This window comes from Oenanthe melanoleuca, chromosome 1 (genome assembly GCF_029582105.1).
Source record: "Oenanthe melanoleuca isolate GR-GAL-2019-014 chromosome 1, OMel1.0, whole genome shotgun sequence".
Taxonomy (NCBI): domain Eukaryota; kingdom Metazoa; phylum Chordata; class Aves; order Passeriformes; family Muscicapidae; genus Oenanthe; species Oenanthe melanoleuca.
Window position 1 is genome coordinate 96,933,892 of NC_079333.1, and position 19,596 is coordinate 96,953,487.

At 42.0% G+C, this 19,596-nt stretch overlaps 2 protein-coding genes across 3 annotated transcripts in view; one reads left to right on the forward strand and one right to left on the reverse strand.

Moving 5' to 3' along the window:
* Window positions 1–3,224: 3,224 nt before the first annotated feature.
* Window positions 3,225–15,421, forward strand: PDHA1 (pyruvate dehydrogenase E1 subunit alpha 1). Of its 2 annotated transcripts, none has more exons than XM_056501115.1 (11): window positions 3,225–3,446; window positions 6,055–6,123; window positions 7,472–7,645; window positions 8,258–8,384; window positions 10,523–10,614; window positions 10,986–11,078; window positions 12,245–12,400; window positions 12,633–12,704; window positions 13,344–13,411; window positions 14,240–14,348; window positions 14,984–15,421. In XM_056501115.1, the coding sequence occupies exons 1-11, from the start codon at window positions 3,381–3,383 to the stop codon at window positions 15,146–15,148; spliced, it is 1,191 nt and encodes a 396-aa protein (XP_056357090.1). In that variant the 5' UTR covers window positions 3,225–3,380; the 3' UTR covers window positions 15,149–15,421. The 2 variants fall into 2 exon arrangements, with proteins under 2 accessions (XP_056357090.1, XP_056357101.1); XM_056501126.1 differs by lacking the exon at window positions 3,225–3,446 and adding an exon at window positions 4,678–4,696.
* Window positions 15,422–15,539: 118 nt separating this feature from the next.
* The window catches only part of MAP3K15 (mitogen-activated protein kinase kinase kinase 15), an 84,413-nt gene continuing 80,356 nt past the window's right edge, over window positions 15,540–19,596 (reverse strand). Inside the window, exons 24-29 of the mRNA XM_056501102.1 lie at window positions 19,290–19,395; window positions 17,907–18,117; window positions 16,955–17,067; window positions 16,691–16,788; window positions 16,512–16,588; window positions 15,540–16,020 (exon numbers count right to left, since the gene is read on the reverse strand). Coding sequence (XP_056357077.1) covers window positions 15,924–16,020; window positions 16,512–16,588; window positions 16,691–16,788; window positions 16,955–17,067; window positions 17,907–18,117; window positions 19,290–19,395 — 702 coding nt within the window. The 3' untranslated portion in view covers window positions 15,540–15,923. The remainder of the gene's footprint in view (window positions 16,021–16,511; window positions 16,589–16,690; window positions 16,789–16,954; window positions 17,068–17,906; window positions 18,118–19,289; window positions 19,396–19,596) is intronic.

Below are 19,596 nucleotides of genomic sequence, written 5' to 3' on the forward strand. Positions count from 1 at the left end.
CATCTGTCTATTATTGTGTAACTATAAAAATTGCTCTGCTTTTTTTTCTTTCATCAGGAGAAGGAACAGGTAATGACTAAACCTGAAATTATCTTGACTGCATTTTTTTGCACTACTATTACTACTACTACTACTACTACTACTACTACTACTAAGTTTCCTTTGAGCAGGAGCAATTGTCCAGTTAAAAACTGTTCAGTGATCTCTTGAAACCTTTATTTCATAGTGTTTTTTGGTGAAGTTGGCATGTGAGTTTACCAGAAGATTCCTGTCTTACATACAGATGCCATCACACTTCATTCTTTGGGTAAACCCCATTTGGAGGATGTGAAAACTATTAAAAGCAGAAGGTGAATCCTTGTTTTGCCATGCTCTGCAGGAAGTTCTGACAGCCTCAGCATCCTCCCATGAGCAAGTCATCCCAGCCCTGGTGCCATTGACCTTGCTATAAACCTGAGTGGGGCAGGAGGACAGTCCTATATGTGCTTCATGAGCCTCACAGATGTAACTGATGCATGCATGAACACCATTCCTGTGCATTAACCCATCAGTAATCTCTTCAAGAATGTGCAGACTGGCTGATAAAAATGCAGGTTGCAAGCTTCCAGACAGATGGCTACACTATTCAGAAGTGTCCTGGATCTCTGGAAGTGTCACAGCACCATGGAAACTCTGGGGAAAATGACACACAGTCCTTCAGGATAATGTTTTCTTTAGCTGCAGAGCCACTCCCTGCCTGCAGAACAACATCTCCAACAAGTCTGCTGGAAAATGCCAAGTTCTTGCTTTCCAAGCAGTGAAGTACTATAGACTAAAGGCACCCTAGGAAAAAAGCTTTTTGAGACAACTGATCAATATTTTCACTTTGCCCTTTATTTTCCTGGAGGCCAGCTGCTGTTGCCTCATGAAGGAAGCCTAAATCTGCTTAGTAGTGTAGAACTGACTTGCAAAATTCAAATTTCCAACCAGTTACATGCCAAGAAAGATTCCACAAGAGACTCCTGTAGAGACTTGCCTTTACCAGTGTGTGAGCAAGAACTGCTTTATCCCTTGGGACACTGGAAACAGCACTATCTGGCTACTCCCAGATGGATTTCATGATTACAAAAGTGATAATATTTTCAGACTTTTTTCTTAGATGCAAAAAGCAGTAGCATTATTTTGCTTCTTTTATATATCCCAGCCTATCTAAAGGCAAAGCATATGTCAAGGAACCTGCAGGGCAGCAACACAAAGGTAGGATGCTGAGCATTGCCAGTGCCCTGCACTGTCACCAGCACTTGAAGTTGAAGAAAGTTTTATTAATTTTCAGTCCTCCAGCAAGCTGATACCAAACCTGGCTTTGTTTTTCTGAGCAAGAACTAACCAAATACATGAAAAGTTAGGCTTCTTCTCAACATCTTGATGGGATGAGAGATGGCTACCTCTCTTCCTACTCTGTGTTACAGACAAGGCGAGGAAGAAATCACATGAGCCATGAGTGTCCTTATTAATGGAACAGGGGGGAAGCCAAGGAAGGAGGTCAACAGTACAGTGGGGATCCAGATGAGGCTGTATTTTGGAAACAGATGGCACTTTCAGTCCTCTCTGATGGTAGTGTAGTTTGAGAGGCATATTTTCACTGGAAATTATGCCTTTAACATTGAGAGGAATGTTAGATTTGTCTTTACAAATGAGCTGTGGATCTGCTGGTAGCTAAGGCTAGCACTAAGAGATAAAAGAAACAATGGGATGGATTCCACTCATTGATGAATAGGAAAAATAGTTGCCTTTACAAACAAACTGTAGGCTTGCTGATAAATGAAATTAGATATTGGAAGATGAAAGAAGCAGTGGGGAAAAACTATGAATTCTATAAGAACTAAAAATGAAAAGGAGGGTTATACACTAGAGGGGAATCTCAGGAATTAGGCCTTCTGGGAAGTCTGTACCTCTCAAGTACCTCAGCCAATGGGGAAAGAGAGAGGGAAATGCAGCCTGGAAACTAGGATAAAAAGGAGGCTGCGTCCTTCAAGAATTTGAGAGATCCCAGAGGAATGCCCATGACCTCTCCCTTTATTCGAATAAAGCAAAAAGGACTCCCCTGCCTCCTTTTTGGACATAAACCTCTGGTGTTTGTGGATTAATTTTCCTGACAACATTAATCACCTGTGCTGCACTTGAGCTTCGGCAACCCGCAGGACTCAGCAGACACAAGCACTTGTGATGCAAAGAGGTGAACAGGATTTGGCGAGGAACAGGGCAGAAGTGCCCAGCCCACGAAGCTGTGTCCCCTCCGTGTCCATCTGCAGGGTTATGCTGGTGTCAGCAAGCCCAGGGGTGCAGAGCGGGGCCAGCAGAGGGGCAGGACAGCAGCACGGGGGGCTCAGCGGGATCGGGCACCGCACAGAACCCGCGTCCATCGCAGGGTTATTCTGGTGTCAGCACAGCCCAGGGCAGAGCAGGGCCAGCAGAGGGGCAGGACAGCAGCACGGGGGGCTCAGCGGGATTGGGCACCGCACAGAACCCGCGTCCATCGCAGGGTTATGCTGGTGTCAGCAAGCCCAGGGGTGCAGAGCGGGGCCAGCAGAGGGGCAGGACAGCAGCACGGGGGGCTCAGCGGGATCGGGCACCGCACGGAACCCGCGCCCAGCCCGGCGTGCCCTGGAGCCGGGACAGGGAAGGGGAGCTTGGCTGGGAAGACCGGGGGTGTGACAGGGTGGGGGGACCCCGCAACACTAACTTACATCTCAACTTTGCTGTGCATTTCTCAAGGATGGATGCCTGTGACGTTAACCAACATTTACCTCATGCATTTAAAAGCAGGGAACGCGCTCACACGGAGCGGCTCTCGCGTAGCAGCACATTAAACACCCAAACCTGAGTCACAGAATCAATGAGGTTGGAAAAGACCTCTGAAATTATCGAGCGAACCCATGACCCCACACCACCACGTCAGCTGGACCACGGCACCGAGTGCCACGTCCAGTGTTTCCTCAAACACCTCCAGGGACGGTGACTCCACAGCCCCCGGGCCAGCTCATTGCAGTGCCTAATCCCGCTTCCTGAGAAATTCCTCCGAATCTCCAAAACTCTTCCTAGTGTCTAGGCTGCACAAGATGCGCAGGAACCCGGAGGTTCAGTGCCCGCCGCACTCCGAGGTTTTGCAGGAATTCCGATCTTCCCCACGTTTAATGACCTTTAATGACCTTTAGTGACATTCCGGCTCTGCCGCCCGGCAGGGGGCGTTGCCCGCGCCGCCGCCGCAGCGCAGGCCCGCGCATGCGCAGGGCGGCGGGGCGCAGCGCAGGCGGCGGTTGCGGCCGAGGCGGCGGCGGCTGAAGGAGAGCTGAGGACGGGGCTCCGCGGCTCCGCACAGGCGCTGCCGACCCCCCCGCTCCATGCGCAAGATGCTGCTGGCCGCGCTCTCCCGGGTGCTGCAGGGCTCGGCGGCCGCCGGGAGGACGGTGAGTGCGGCCGCTGAGCGCGGCGGTGCCGGCCCGGCCGGGGGTGCTGTGGGAGGGGCGCGCGGCGCACGGGCGGAGCTGCGGGGACAGCCCGGGAGAGGCGGCGGGAGCAGCCCGGGAGCGCCGCTCCGGGGGCTAAAATGAGGGAAAACTGAAAAAAAATAAAGAAAAAAAGAAACAGCTTGTTTTTTCTCTCCCCCACTCTGCGTGACGATCCCGAGTGACAGTAAAATGGTCGCCGGGTGCGGGAGCTCGCGTTTTAAAGCGATAATGGCGCAGGGCTTTGATCGGTGTTGTTTATGTACAGTAAGTCCGTACAGGTCAGGGCCCTCAGGGGGATCTGCTCGGCCCCACTGGAGTTCAGCGTCTGACTGAACTGCTTGACCTCTCTTTGCTCAGCCAACAGCCCCTTTCAATCTTTGCATGAATTTTCTTCCAAAGTTTATAATTTTTTTGTTATTAGTGTGAGTAATTTATTGCATTTTATCTCTCTTGTGTGAAAAATCATACTTTTACCACTTCATTCTGCTTATTCCACTGTAATGACTGTGGCCATGAGGAAAAATTAACCCTGCTGAAAAAGTCTTGTTGGCAAGACCAGAGTTAAAAGTGCTTTTTGGTAACTGGTGATCAGCTGCCTTTTTGCCACGGAGAGCAGATGTGTTGCTGTACCCCCGTTCTGAGGCAGCTCTCTCACTCTGGCATTCACTGCTTGTGGATGACTGGATCCATCAGAATAACACAGGGGAGAATGTTTACTGGAAGCTCTTCCAATCTGACTTGGGGCTGTATATCTAGGAGTATTTCCTAATTCACAAACAAAATCTCTAGATTAAATTTTGCAAATATGGGTGCCTAAATTTAGTCCATTACTAAATACTTGGCCTACTTTGGAGATACTGTGTTTTCCTGGAATGCCAAAGTAGATCTGGTTCAGACCCTACTGCTTACCAAATATGTAAATATTTGTCTTGAGCTATTCCTGTGTCTCTGTAGTGAAGGCATAAATTACCAAATAAATAAAAATATACTTAATCCATAAAGCAGTATCTCCTATATGCTTTGAGCATTTTCCAGAGTGTACAGATGGATTTCTGTGTATTGAAACAACCACTTGCAGTGTTCTGTTCTAGTTGGATAATAATTTGCTGACTTCTCCTGCCCTCATTATTTGGTACAGCTACTTACTCTTATTCCTTTTTTTTTTTTCTTCCTTCCAAATGCTGCTAACCTAGGGAGCCGTTAGTGAGGTAAGGCCTCAGTCAGTCTTGTCAAGGTTTACTTTTACTTTTGATAGGTGCACTGCCCATGTATCAGGGCTTTTGTTCAGACTTCTCAGTGTGCTGTTATGTCCTGGTCAGGGCAGAGAGTTTAACCAGGTGGCCTAAAGAGGTCCCTCCCAACCCTGGCCGTGCTGTGATACTGTGAATCCAAACTGTGGATTTACTTCCAGCTCTAGAAGTAAAATAACTTTTCTTCACCCCAAATACTGATGCATTGTGGTAAATAGCATAGAAACTTGGTCTAAATATTTAATCTGGTAACAGGTAGCAGGGTGAGTGGGGGCAGTGTTACTGGTAAATCCAATCAATATGCAACAGAGAATGTAACCAGGATGGGTTGAGAATTTTTTCCTAAACTTCACACATGTCAGTCAGACCTTTTTTGGAGATGATGACCTGAACATTCTCAAAATTTGGGTGGAATGTACCTTCAACTAGATGTATGTGAATTCCCTGGCTGAAGGAGCTGCTGAAGTTTTTGTTTAAGTTAATTAGAGGTACAGTCTTGCCACTAAAGATGTAGTGTTCCTTACACTGTGGCCACAGAGCATGCATGGACACGGGCCCATCCTGTCTGATGTTGCCGTGAAACTTGCTAAAGTCATCTAAAATCACCACCATTCACTAGTCAATAGCCTGTGGTCATTCTTTAAGAGGGGCCAGTAATGTATTTTTAAACACACTTCCTATCTTTCCCCTGCCATGCCACCCTTTCTGTAGTTCTGTGTTATATCCTTTCTGTTGTTCCTTGTTTCTTCTACCTTCTTTGCTTCTGCATCATTTTTAAGTAATGGCCATGTTGTTAATGAAATGATGTTCTCTCCATTATTATGACTTTGAATCCCCCCAGTTTCTCTTCCTATTGGAAAGAATCTCCTGGGTTCTTTTTGTTTGGTTGGTTTTGGGGGTTTTTGTTCTAACAAGGGAAAATTCCAGTCAGCACAGAAAGTCAGCAATCAAAGTCTGCATAGGCCGTCTCTTCTTATATTGTCAACCTGGCATGTGAAGAGATAAACAATTATTTTTGTGGTTTTGATGCTCTTCAGTGTCAAAAGTTTAGAAACTTGCTGGGTTTATTTTAGATAATTAAGGGTATTGCCAATTTAAATTATCTTTTTCTAATCTTAATTTTAAGTACTAGGTTTTAAAGGAGTTTGGCATACAGACTAAAAGTTCCCTAGTCTTATGGGATAAGCCTGTGGTGAGTCTAATGTATAAGTTATTTCAGTTTGGAAGTACTCTTGAAACTACTTGAAAAGTCACATACTTTTACTTGGCAATTACATTTAAACATTGCTCATGCTTTGGTTTTGTCTGTTTTTAAGGTCTCTCGAGTGATGGTAGCATCACGTAACTATGGAGACTTCGCAAGTGAGGCTACATTTGAGATTAAGGTAAAGAAGAACACTTAATACTGGTATTCTTCATAAGCATTTGTTACAGATCTTAAGCTGGTGGACTGGTCCCCATATTTCTTTCAGTTAGAAAATACTGTTTGAATTTTTCCAGAATCAAACCCCTCACTATCTGACCTGATTACTAACTGCAGCTGGAAGTACTGTGTTGGCAGTGTGTGATAACTTTACTTGTTTCTTAAGAATGTGAGGTTGTGATTTTTTGCAGCTGTGATATTGCAATGCAGCTGTGAGAGCAGAGTCAGAAAGGAGTTAAAGAACTTTTTCCGTTCTGTTCTGTTGTTTCCTTAATGCTTTTCAAACAATAGGCATTTGCAGCCTATCCCAAACATTCAGCTTATTAAGGTGTTTGTGGGTTTTTGGGGAAAAAATATGGCATTCTTTCAGTGCTTGACTTGGTACTGCTCAGAAAATGAGTGTTGTACTCTGTCAGCTTTCCAGTGTGGCTGGGTCCTAGGAAAAAGTGATGTTTCTATTGGCAGTAGCTTTTTTGCTGGTGTTTCGTTCAGGAACTGATGAAAGAAAATCTGAAAGAAATAATTTGGGCTGTCTTCCACCCTCTCCCTGTTAAGCTGTGCCTGTGAAGTAAGAAAATTATTTCTGGTGGAAGGAGAGGAATATATGTTTATATGAAAAGTCTTTTTTGAGTAGATACAAGGTTTACTGTTTGGTCCTGTGTTGATGACAAGACTCCAGAGTTTCTGTTGTTCTGTGAACTTTGAAGCAGAGTTGCCTTGAGTAGCGTGCCCAGGTGTTATATCCATTTTATTTAGGGGTCAGTGGATTTGCTCTGGAGTGGCTTTTGCTTTGATGTAAATTGTCTGTAACCTATATAGAAGTATTTAATCTGCATTGACAGAATACTTTGTTTAGTCTCTTCCACTGAACTTACTGTTTATTTATAACAGAGGTAGCAGAGGTAAGGGCCAGTCTTAGGGCCAGATCTTACAAACTTTAACAGAGGGAACTCTTGATCTTTCTTAACTCTTTGCTAGGGCTCTGTAGCTCTTACCAAGTATTTGGCATGCAACAACCATGAAAGTGTGCTTTTTGACATATTTCCAGAGAACTTTAGTTCATCTTCTGCTTGTAGGAATAACAAGGCTTTATTTTGTGAGTAGAACTCTGTCTTTATTAAAGTAAGGATTTTATTTCCCTAAATTTTGAAGCGATGCACAGTTATCCTGACCTATGAGTTTAGGTTTTTGCTGGCTTTCTTTTTTAAAAGGAATTACAGTCTGAATTTGAAAATGGCAGATTATAAAAACTTAAGTAATAAATAGGATGAATGATTTTTCAGGAAATAATGACTTGTTTAACCTTGCAGCCATGTGACCTCCATCGGCTGGAGAAAGGGCCGGGCACCACGGCAGTGATGACTCGAGAGGAGGGGCTCCAGTACTACAAGACCATGCAGACCATCCGGCGCATGGAGCTCAAGTCTGACCAGCTCTACAAGCAGAAGATTATTCGTGGCTTCTGCCACTTATATGATGGTCAAGTAAGAACCTTTGGGCAGGAGATTTTATATTGCCTTGCCTCATTTAATGTAGGGATTTTAACAGAGTAGAGAATGTAGAACTGAGTATCTGTGTACATTTTGAGAGGGGAGGGACGGAAAGGAGGGAGGAAGGATGCAAAGATGGAGAAGGGCACAGTGCAGCTGAAGATCAGCTGAATGTGAGGAATGAACACATTTGAAGGCCTGCATTTTCCCCTTCAGGTTTCATTGATGGCTTTTGTTTCTGTATCTCATGGATCACGTACCCAACAGCCAGGAGAAGAGACTACATGAGCTGACTGAAACTTTGCTGTCTGTTTTTGAATTGTGGTTGAGATACTTCACTGAGGGGGGAGAATTCTTCATATTTTTGCAGACTCTTGTTCCCTTCCTATGTGCCTTTGCTAGTCAATCAGGTTGGAATTTAGAGCCCAAGGCTGTTGTAGCTCCAGGCCTGTCACCTGCCCTTGGTTTAAGTTAGTCTCCTATATCTCTGTGCTTCATGTGACCTGGCAGTATTTGATGTGTGTGGGATCAGCAGTGTGCCACAGTGCTGAGTGTGGGAGCTGTGTGTTTTTCTTCACTGCTAAACTTGCTTGTCCTGTGTAACAGGAGGCTTGCTGTGTGGGGATTGAGGCTGCCATAAAGCCCACAGACCATGTGATAACAGCATACAGAGCCCACGGCTTCACCTACACCCGAGGAGTGTCTGTCCGGGAGATTCTCGCAGAACTCACAGGTTTGTGCTCCCTGGAGTGAGGATCACTTGCTGCTGTACTTGTGTCACAATATTTTGCTCAAATTCAAAGTGATGCTGATACACAAAGTATACTGGGCCTTCAGGAGCAGTTTAGTGACACAGCAGAATGGATTAGTTGTTTCAATTTTATGAATCAGTGATTTTTACTGTGAAAATTAACGAATAAGGAATATCTAAGTGCTGGTACTTCTAAAGCACAAATTAGTGAGATTTTTCTTGATACCATATTCTGTATTCATTGGGCTGCAGCAGTTTTGAGCTTGCTGATGGTAGGCATTTGCTCTCAGTGGGACAGGGCGTTATCCTCCCTAGGAGACAGACCTGGATTTTCAGAGTTATGCTGATGAAGTTTTGGGAGGACAGGTAAACATTGCCTGTAATGATAAACTGAATGGTTTGGAAAAATTTGACTGTAACAAGAGTATTAAATGATAATTGAGACAGAAATTTTGCAGAAAGGAGAGATGGCTGTCCACAGTAGGGTTGAGGATGGAGCAGGGAAGAGAGGATCAGCCTGATGAACTCTTACGAGATTTGTGAACAGATGCCGGAAGTGAAAAATCAGCAAGGAGCTTGAAGGCCTTTATGAATCACTAGTGTAATAAAGCCTTGATCTGAGAATCTGCATGCTTGAAATGATAGTATAGGAAAACCTGTTTGGGGGTTAGACAAGCGGTATGATTTTGTGAACTAAGAATTGTGTGTGCTAAGAATGCATATCTGTAATGTGCACAAAAGCTCAGGATCCAGTGATGACTGATTTGCCAAGTGTCACTGGATACTGGTAAGTCAGAAAGTAAATGGGGAGATCGTCATGAGTGATGCCAACTATGGGCCCTGAAACTACGAATATGAGTGATAATATGGTGAGATTTTTTTTTATTATTTCATGACACACATAATTTTCTATAACATTATGCTTGACTTTATTTGGGCTCTTTTAATTGGGAAGGAGCAGCTGTGGTAAAGAGACTTATTCCAGAAAATGACACTTGGAGAAAGTTCTTAGAGAGAACTGCTGCTAGAGCCCATTCTTATAAAGAAGGATCTTGACTACAAATGCCAGACTGAAATACAGCATGAGTTACAATGACCAGGAAAGACAGAATTAAAAAATCTCTGAAGAAGAAGGAAGCAGAGTCACCCAAAATAAAACTAGTAGATAAGATCCTATAGGAAACATAGGAAACATAGGAAAACATTCCTATAGGAAGCTTTAGAAAAGGACTTTTCAGGAGAATTGACAATTACATGAGAAATGAGTTTGTGTTCTAAGAAAAATAGAAAATACAGCAAAAAGTAACATTAGTTAATTAGGAGTTTTTAAATAGATTGTAAAATACAAGAAGGGACTGTACAAAAAGTGAAGGGAGCTTACTAAAGGTAAATTGTACTTATTTCTAAAACTATTTTTCTTAAAATTAGACCTTTTTTTTCCTTTGGTCCTAGCTGGCAGAATCTGTAACAGCTTCCACGATACCATAAACACAGGAAGGACATGAGAAATACCAATAATAAGAAAGATCAACTGTAAAGTATGAAAGAGAAGTACAAATTTCAGAAAGAGACTCACTTCTAAAATAAGAACCAAGGCTAATGTAAAAAAAACCAACCAGACAAGCTGTGCTTTTTAGAAATAAAATGCAATCTTCTATGAATAGTAACGAGACAGATAAGAATAGGAAGTGGAATGGGCTGACGAGAAATTCTGTGTTCTTAGATGGGCTCATTTAAATAGGGTTTGTTGTAATGCTTCATGGGTCACTGTTTATCTTCAGACTACACCTTGGATAAAGCTGGGCTGGTTGACTAATGTTTATATTGGGGTGGAATGGGGAGCTGGTAATTGGGGTTTTTTTGGTGTCCTGTTGGTAATCTTTACATTATTGTCAAAGCGAAGACAAGTCTATTGCAACTAATTTGGAACATCCATATTTCCAGAATTATGCTCTCATTATTCTCTGATTTCCCCCGTTTTCTATGAGAGAGGTCATCATGTCCTAGTCATGTTCTAGATCATGGTCTTAGTGTTATTACCTTTAGGAGCTGAATTAGATGTTTCCATTTGTATAGTATTTTTCCTCCAAAGAATAAATTGCTTGTTATTCATGTTTCAGGTCGAAAAGGAGGATGTGCAAAGGGAAAAGGAGGATCAATGCACATGTATACCAAAAACTTTTATGGTGGCAATGGTATTGTTGGTGCTCAGGTATATACATGACTTCTGTTTCAAAGCACAAGCTGAATTTAGCTCGTGTCCTGTTACCTCTCATTGTTTCCTCTCAGTTTTTTGTGGTGTGTGAGCTTGTTGCAGATACCATTGCTCTGTGGCTGGCATGCCTTATTCTGGTGCGCTCACCATTTTGTCATCTGTAGCAAAAATAATTCAGATTGAAGAGTACTATTGATGTTTATATTTTGGCTGCAATAACATTTGTAACAAAGGGAAGTGGGTGGTTAACAGCTTGTTTGTTGAGCAGGTCTCTGACAGCATAAATGTCTCCTTAAAGTTCACAGGCTGCCTATCTTCAACTCCTTTAAATGTTGTTCTAAAATGTTTTGTCCTGTACTCTGTGGCAGGTTCCTCTTGGAGCCGGGGTTGCTCTGGCCTGTAAATACTTCGGTAAAAATGAAATCTGCGTGGCCTTGTATGGGGATGGTGCAGCCAATCAGGTAAAGGAGCATGGCTGGGGGCAATGAATTTTCCTTCTGTGCTCTGTGAACTCTGCCTTTACTCCAAGGGGTGGAAGAGCTCATTTTGCCCTCCCTGTGTACCTGCAACCCAGGCAATGCTGATGAACTCTATGGAGGTGGCCAGGCATGTTGCAGATTTTGGACACAGCCACCTCTTATTTGAATTGTCTTAGATGTTTGAGCAGGGACATGTTCCAACAACTGTGTAGTCTTCAGAGGGGTGATTCAGGTGAACAGTTAAGAAATTATTTGCTAGGTGCTCTTTTTATATCAGGAATGTAGCGTGTGCCTGCAGTTTTTTATCATATTTTGGACCTGTGTATACATCTGTCCTTCCCCACCCCTGTTTTGAGCTTGGCCCTTGTTGCTGTAGTGGAGGGAAAGCTTTTTTGGCTCCTCCTGTTCTGGAGCACTCTGGATACTCAGGGAGTGACTGAGGCTAATGGTCAATTATGTGAATGGTACATGAGTCTTGGTAAGAGGGGTTTCCAGTTACTCTTCACCCTCTTTCCAGTTGTGCACAGCTCACCTAAGTGTGACACCCTAAAGTGTCTGTGCTGTAAGGAGAGCTCTGAAGGATGGCAGTGAAGATGACAGTGCTGCTGGATAGGGAGAAATGTGGAAATCAGGTTTCTGAAGACAGAGAAGAGGACAGAGCATTCTGGCAGAGTCAGTTACTATTGTCGTTCCAGCCAGTCTCTTCATGTTATCAGCTGAGACAATAAGCCAAATAAGCAGTTGGTGATTTAGAGTGCACCATTGATAGTTTCACACTTTGAAAGCACAGGTGGAGATCTCAGTTCGTGTTTTTCCCTAAATTTGACTCAGAGCAACAAGCCTGATGCAGTCACTGCAGTCAAACTTTTCTTGGCTATAGCAGCATCCTGCCAGTTACTCAGTTGTCAAGCTGAAATACCTGAGTTAAAGTTGAAGGTTTTGTGCTACCCTAACACAGATACTGATTGATGAATGTTACCTTTTATAGTGTAGCTTCACTTATATTCCTTCTGAGCTGTAGCAAATGGCTGGTTTCAGATCACTCTTAGTATTAATATTTCTAGACCTCTGCAACTGAAGGATTTTTAGTAGAACCTAATGCTTGACAGCTGAGCTCCCTAATGAGATGTAACTTAATTTTCTTTCAGGGCCAGATATTTGAAACATACAACATGGCTGCCTTATGGAAGTTGCCTTGTATTTTTGTCTGTGAGAATAATCGGTATGGAATGGGAACATCAGTTGAAAGAGCTGCAGCCAGCACTGACTACTACAAAAGAGGATACTTCATTCCAGGGCTTAGAGTGAGTACAGGTGTTTTTTGAGGGGAATGTGTGTGCACATACTACACAATATTATTGTTTGTTATATTTATTATCATAAACAATTATTATTACATTTTACTATATTTTATTATATTTATTTCTACATATTTCTACAAAACTTGAAGCTGAATTCTGTTCCACTTGTGGAAATACTGAGTTTGGAAGTTTGGAGGCTGTGACTTTTTTGCCTTAACGTGTCTTTTCTCATCAGGTGGATGGAATGGATATTCTCTGTGTCCGAGAAGCAGTAAAGTTTGCAGCCGAGTACTGTAGGTCTGGAAATGTAAGTCTGTAATTGGCATTCCTTCTCCATGGGTAAAATTCTTGGAAGATATTGCTGCATAAGTAGTTCCTCAATTTGTATTAACCAAACAATTAATATTTATTATTTTTACTGTCATTTTTTCCCATTCCTACCATAGTTGCATTCTATTGTGAAAGCTGTTATGACTGGCAGACAGTTGTGATTAGTTAGGGGAAGCATCAAGGAAGGTAATAATCATTCTATATTTGCAAGAAATGGAAATAAAGGTTTTGTGAGTCAATGTTAGTGTGTGTCACCCAAATATGGTAACACTGGTTTTGAAAATTTTTAATCCTTGAAGTAATGAAGGTTCTGTGAGAAACAATGGGTAATTTGAAATATTCTGAGTAATGGTGGAAAGAAGGAAATTTTAAAGCTGCTCAATCAGAACATGAAAATAAATGCTTACAGTATCAGCATGTGCTTTCATTTAAAAAGAATTAGGTTTCATTTTACAGTGTTAAACAGTATGTGCTAATACTATGTAAATTAAACTAAGAAAAACCTATTGAATAAAAATAATTGATCTCTGGTGCAGTTCAGCTCTAGCAAGTAGTTGGTGCTGTAACAAGTTGGTCACTTGTGGTGGCAACACTCTGTATTGCTTTTCATTTCAAGGGTCCTCTTGTGATGGAGTTACAGACATACCGTTACCATGGCCACAGTATGAGTGACCCTGGAATAAGGTACTGTCACATTCTTCCTTTTTTCTTTTCACTGAGAAGTACTGATGGTCAAATTCAAAGAGCTTAAACTGAAATTCGGTGTTGAAATCAGACATCAGATGCATTTAAAGGTTATGATGAAATTGCTATGAGCAGCCTGCTCACTCATCTTGTTCTCAGCTGATAATCTGTGTCCATGTAATACACTTTTTTTAGTGTAGAATTAAAAGATGTGGGTTTAGAACAAGCACAAAGTCAGTTGCACTTCTGTGTTCTTTATTAATGAATTCTGCTTTCAGTCTGACCTTACGGTGTGTCCTAATGAAGGTTTGGCTGAAAAGCATCATGCTTTTCTGGGGTTTTAAGAGAATTAAAATCCTGTAAGGTAAAATTACAGAACATTAGACTGCCCAGACAAGTAGAACACATCCTAAAAATACATCCAGGTGCTAGAGAAATTTGGGCATTGCTCCAACTGCCAAAGCTGAATGTGTCTGCATAAAGTAGATGTGTTCCAGGTCATCATTGGAAGCTTGCAGTGACTTGGAAGCATGTTCCAGTCCTGCAGCAGCCTCCCAAGGGGGAGGATTAGGAGGGTTATGGCCTCTCAGGATAACTGTCTCAGGCTGGGTTTGCTCTCCTTTTCCTTGAGTCTGGAGCTACTTCTGCTCAGTTGGCATTTCCAGATCTCTCTCCAGACGCCTCTGGCTGTTTCTGTGCCATCCTTTTGGTGGTGAAGGTTCTGTTGTTACATCCCTGACAACTCTTCGGACTCTTTTTCTAAAATTTAACTGTGTCCAGAACCTTGGTCTGCTCCAGAGTTCATGTCTTTGCCTGTCTTGTTCCTAGCTATCGTACTAGAGAGGAAATTCAGGAAGTGAGAAGCAAAAGTGATCCCATTACTTTGCTGAAGGACAGAATGGTCAACAACAACCTTGCTAGTGTTGAAGAACTAAAGGTATGGTTTTAGTTGCTATGTAAGGAAGCTCTTGAGCAGTCACACACTGATCATCTCCAGAAAGCACATAGCTGAGCAGCATGCAGGGCTTTCTTTGAAGTTCTTAAACATTTGCTTTAACATCACTTTTATAGGTGAAGTTTTGTTGCAGATCAGCTGCTGAAGTTGTGTTCTGCTGGAAAGGCCTTTTGTTTTTGTGTGCTCAGTAAGGCTGGGGGGTGTCATTTGCTAACAGATAGAAATCAAAATTACCTGGGCTCACTCTCCAGGAGGAGGGTGAGTCTTGGAAAGGGAAGTTACCAATAGTGAATAATCCTATTGATGTAGTCATGAAGCCTCTAAGCAGATGTTGTAATGTTGAAAAAATAAAAAATAATGTCACTGACACACTCAGTATTTCACATCATCAGAGTAGAAAATGTAGAGGCTCAGTGGGGTCATGTTCCTCTGTCAGTAAGTACCAGTACCACCCAAAATTGTGCAGCTTAGTAGGGAAGACGCTTTTAAAGGTTTTTAATTGTATATTTCTAGTCATTGTTTACTAATTCTGACTGATACTTTATCATAGCATTTAAATTCAAAATTATGATGCTTTTTCTGAGCTGTCTTCTAATAAGCACGCATTTCTGGTTTAGGAAATAGATGTGGCTGTGAGGAAGGAGATCGAGGAAGCTGCTCAGTTTGCTACCACTGACCCAGAGCCTCCCCTGGAAGAACTGGGTCACCACATCTACTTCAATGAGCCACCCTTTGAAGTGCGTGGCCCAAACCAGTGGATAAAGTACAAGTCTGTCAGCTAAAGGCCTTTTTATTGGTGTAACTTATTCCTAAGAATAAGTGAATGCATTTACAGGAACTGTATAAGCTTATTTAAGCTCTCAAAAGAGAAAATGTATTAGGAAATCCATCTGAATATGGAATTTCTTAAACATGCTGAATGTTTCAGGAGAAGCTAAGTCAAAAGAAAGTTGTTTATTTAAAGTGCTATATATTTGCTTTACTGACTTTGGATCGCTGTATGTGTTATGTACAGTGTAAAAAGAAAAATAAAAATTAAACTCTACCAACCTTTATCTAATGGTCTGTTTGCTTTGTTTCATGAACTCTTTCCCAAAAACCCCACTAAAAATACAATTTACATGCTCTGGTTTTGCTGCAGAAGAGTCACTAATTGAAAACATCACACCAGGCTCTCAGTAGTTAAGTGAGAGTAGCTTTAATACAAAAAGCTGTATAAATCCATCTACAATGAAGTGACATTGCTCTGGCATATCCCCTCCCTGCTCAAACCATCAGCCAGCAGAACTATAAAACATCTTAAGTTCACAGTTTTCACAAAGCTGAAGCCAATTCAGTTGGGTTTTTTCTTAGCTAATGTTTTATTACATTGAAAGGCATTGTATGCATTAGTCTTGTCATAAATAACTTAAATGCATTGACACTGACTTAAAAGCTGTTACTATTCACTGATGGTCAAACAAGCTACATAACTGTGCAAAACCTGCAAGGCCACTGTACATATAAATATATACATAATTTAAGTGCTGGGAATGTATTTCATTTGCTTATTCCCATTTAATTTTCTTCCAAAGCATTGACCTGTGCTGAGTTCTTGCCAGATGTTTGCCGGTGGTTTAGGATTGCATTCCAGATTCTGCAGCGAAGGCCACCCCTGCATGAAGGGAAATGGAGAACATTAGGGAAAACTCCCTTGTCAACATTGCTTAAAGTGAGCAAGAAGTAAAACCTGGAAATGCCAAGGATAGACTGGTTATGACAGTACATGGCAAACTACACTTTTTTATGTTTATAGCTAAAACTTCTTCCAGGTCAGCCAGGGGTAAACAGAATGATGATAAAAGGACCCAAATCAATGGGTAGGAAAAACAAATTCTTTATGCCAGCTTTCCATATGATTACAGCATCATTAAGGGTGCAGAAAAATGTGCCAACCCTGATAAATGCCAAAGCAGATGGCTCAAAGCAACTCAGTGTAGTTCTGTTAGTTAAGATGTGAAAATTTTTATCAGAAAATCTGAGATAAAACTGGTGACAGTTGCCCCTGAACTGTCACTGTCATATTTGAATAACCAAACGTTAAAAAGTTTTTAGCAAAATATGTTAATTAAGCTTTTAACAATGAAATAAAAAGTATTTTCTTACCGCAGCTGAAGATACCACAAGTCATCTTTGGTGATATCATTAAGGACAGCACTTAGTGTGTAATCTTCTTCAGCAAACTAAAAGGCAAATTTATTAATAAATAAATATTCCTTCTTTGAAACCAAACTGCTAATTATGACTAAAATTATGGGGTTTTTAAAATGTGATTTTATTTTTACCCTCTTAATGGTGTCCAAGTCTGCTCCTTGTTGTTTCAGCCAGTTCATGAGCTCAAGGTCTGCATTCTCTCTAAAAGGTGCTGCAGACCACTGGGAATCTTTAACAGAAAACAAAGGTTAATACACCTCAAAACCAGGGCAAAAGTAGTTGATTTTAGGTAACTGAAGCGTACGCTATATGATTTTGCATCCTTTCAGCCAACATATGATCCCATATGTTTTTGTGTAACTGCAGTATCTTAATTCTGCAGTATCTCCTCATACCTTTGGGTTTAAGTTTTAATTGAAGCAAGTGTAATTCCTGAGTCTTCTGCTCCAAAGATTGTCGTAAGAGGGTCTGATACTCTTTCTCCTTCTGAATGAGGTTTTCCAAAAGCCTTATAGGAGAGATCAAACACAACTACACTGAGAAAAAATCTAACTGAAAAAAATAGCATTTTAAATGAGCACCACAGGACAGAGGCATTTGTGAGGTAGTGTTGTAAGTAACATCTCTAATGGCTTAGAGATTTCATTTTGGTTGTCTGAGACTCAGGGGTGCCACTTGAAGGCTTTCACCTGCAGAATTTAGTAAATACCCATCAAGTCTGTTCCTACTGTTTTGTAGCCTCCCTGGGCAGAGTTGCTGCCTTTATACTGTAATTTACTACTGAACAATGTAACACTGATGTTTTACCAGGGACTTCCTGATCACGGATTTACATCACATCCATAAAGAAGAATGGGAACTTCAGCTGTTAACACACTGGCAGCAGCCTACACATGTAACCCATAAGAAACAGGGCAGGGCTCTGCTGGGCTCTGCTGGTGCTCATTAGTGGGCAGCCTGTTCCAGGAGCCAGGACAGAGCTGCTCTGGCCTTTCCTTGCAGGAACAGCTTTGAGGCACTGATACCAAGTTGGGGGGCATCCCAGGAGTAGGAAGGAAACTGGCACAGTTGCACAAACCTAATTACTTTACTGTAGAAATCCAATGTGACATTCTGCAATGAATAGATTAATTACACAGAAACAAAAGCTGTACTGAAGGATGTTCAGTTGCCATACTGTACTGCCAGTGTATTCCAAATGCACTCATGTTCCTGGAAGGCTTTATCACAAAGCAATAGGTGAGCAGTTCTGTGGGTAAGTATGCACCCATCAGTGTAGAAATCCTGGTCTGAGAGCTTGTCAAAGACTGCCTGAACATACATCCAGAGTCTTTACAGAAGGGTTACCTTAAGGTGTCGTGTTTAAGTCTGCCCAGCTCCTGGCTGAGCTGCTGCTGAGCCTTGTGTGACACCACAGAACTGAGGGTGCTGACCCCCGATGTGATGGCAGCATCCTCAGCCCCGTTTTGTTCAGAGGGCTGGAAACTCTCCTCCACTTCATCAGCGTCCTTGTCCCCCCCTTCCGTTTCTGATGCTGGCTCAAAGTGAGTGCGAAGCTCTGACAAAAGGAAAGAGGGTAAGAATGAGATTGTTTTGCTAATTCTGCCTTCAGAGTTTGTGCAGTTTGTTCTTCACTACTGTGGGTGGGGGAAACTGCATAATGTGTTTTATTGCAGCGCTGAGCAGAAGAGCAGTGAAGCCTTGTGTGAGCTGGAGCACAGGTTCTCTGGCATTGGTTCTAGAATGAGCAGTGCATCAGCAGAGGTAGAGCTGTAGGTCATAGTTAAAGTGGGGACAAATATCATGGTATGAGTAATAAGACAGTCAATAAAATATGTTAAGGAGAAACCCCTGAAAACTTGCATTTTTCCTAAATACTAAGAAAAAAAAAAAAATTAGTGCTTTTCCCTAATGCCCTGGGCCAAAGAGTGTACAAAGCATTCCTCTTCTCCAGGGAGAATTTCTAGTCCCAGTTCTCAGAACTTGCTGCAGGTGGTCACCCTTATTACCAAAGAACTATTGGAATTTCTCTTGTACAAAGTCCTAAAAAATTTGGCTGATTTGGCTTTAAAAGCCATGGCAACTTTGGGCTGAATGGGCTCACTGTCACTAAGTCTCTCAGAACATTCCTGTACTGGAAGGGGTGCTCAGCATTTTAAACAGTTACAAACTACTTGCATATTTCCAACTTAACTCATTCCTAGACAGTACTTAGATATTTATCTCCTCCTTGCCTCTTGGTTTTCTCTAGTATCCATCTATGGGCCAGAATCAATCATCCTCTTCCTCACATTAATGCACTCCTTTCTACACATCTGTTCCACAGCTCATTAATAATTTTTCAGAACACATAACCAGACCTGTGCAGTGTTACCCACCCTGGATGTCATTAATATGTACAGAATAATTTTCTTCCTTACTAGAAAATCTCCAGCTTGGACTGAATTTAATTTGCCTTTTTTGTCATGGTTGGACACACTGAGGGTGCAGAACCGCTGGTTTTCTCCTCATTATGTGCTTTTGTACTGCGAGTACAGCATTAATCCTCCAGATCAACACTTCTTTCTCTGCAACACTCTGACCCCATGTCTTTTGATGAGTGGCACATGGGGTGCAGTTAATGGCATGCTGAAAGAGTAAACATCTGAACTGCTCCATTTGCTACAGCTCTTTGATATGTGGAAAACCTTTTCCTAAAAAAAAGGATTATTTTCAGCTGCTTTGATTTACCTGGAATAAGAATAGTGACTGCTGCTTGGACTGCACGGCGGATGATGTTATCCATTGCAAACATCCAATGGGGTCTTATTAAGTGATTCCTTAATACTTTGTTCACCTGTAAAAGTAGCAGCAAACACCATTTGCTCACACCTTAGGAAAGAGAATCTTATTTTCCAACAGTCATAGTAAGTTTTATAAGGTAAAAACTGCATGCAGCACTAAAAGCCTCCCACTTTTCAAAGTCTAAACAACAGATTTGACAGTTTTAGGCTGCAGCTTTCAAACCATTTCAAACCACACTGTGACATTCAAACTC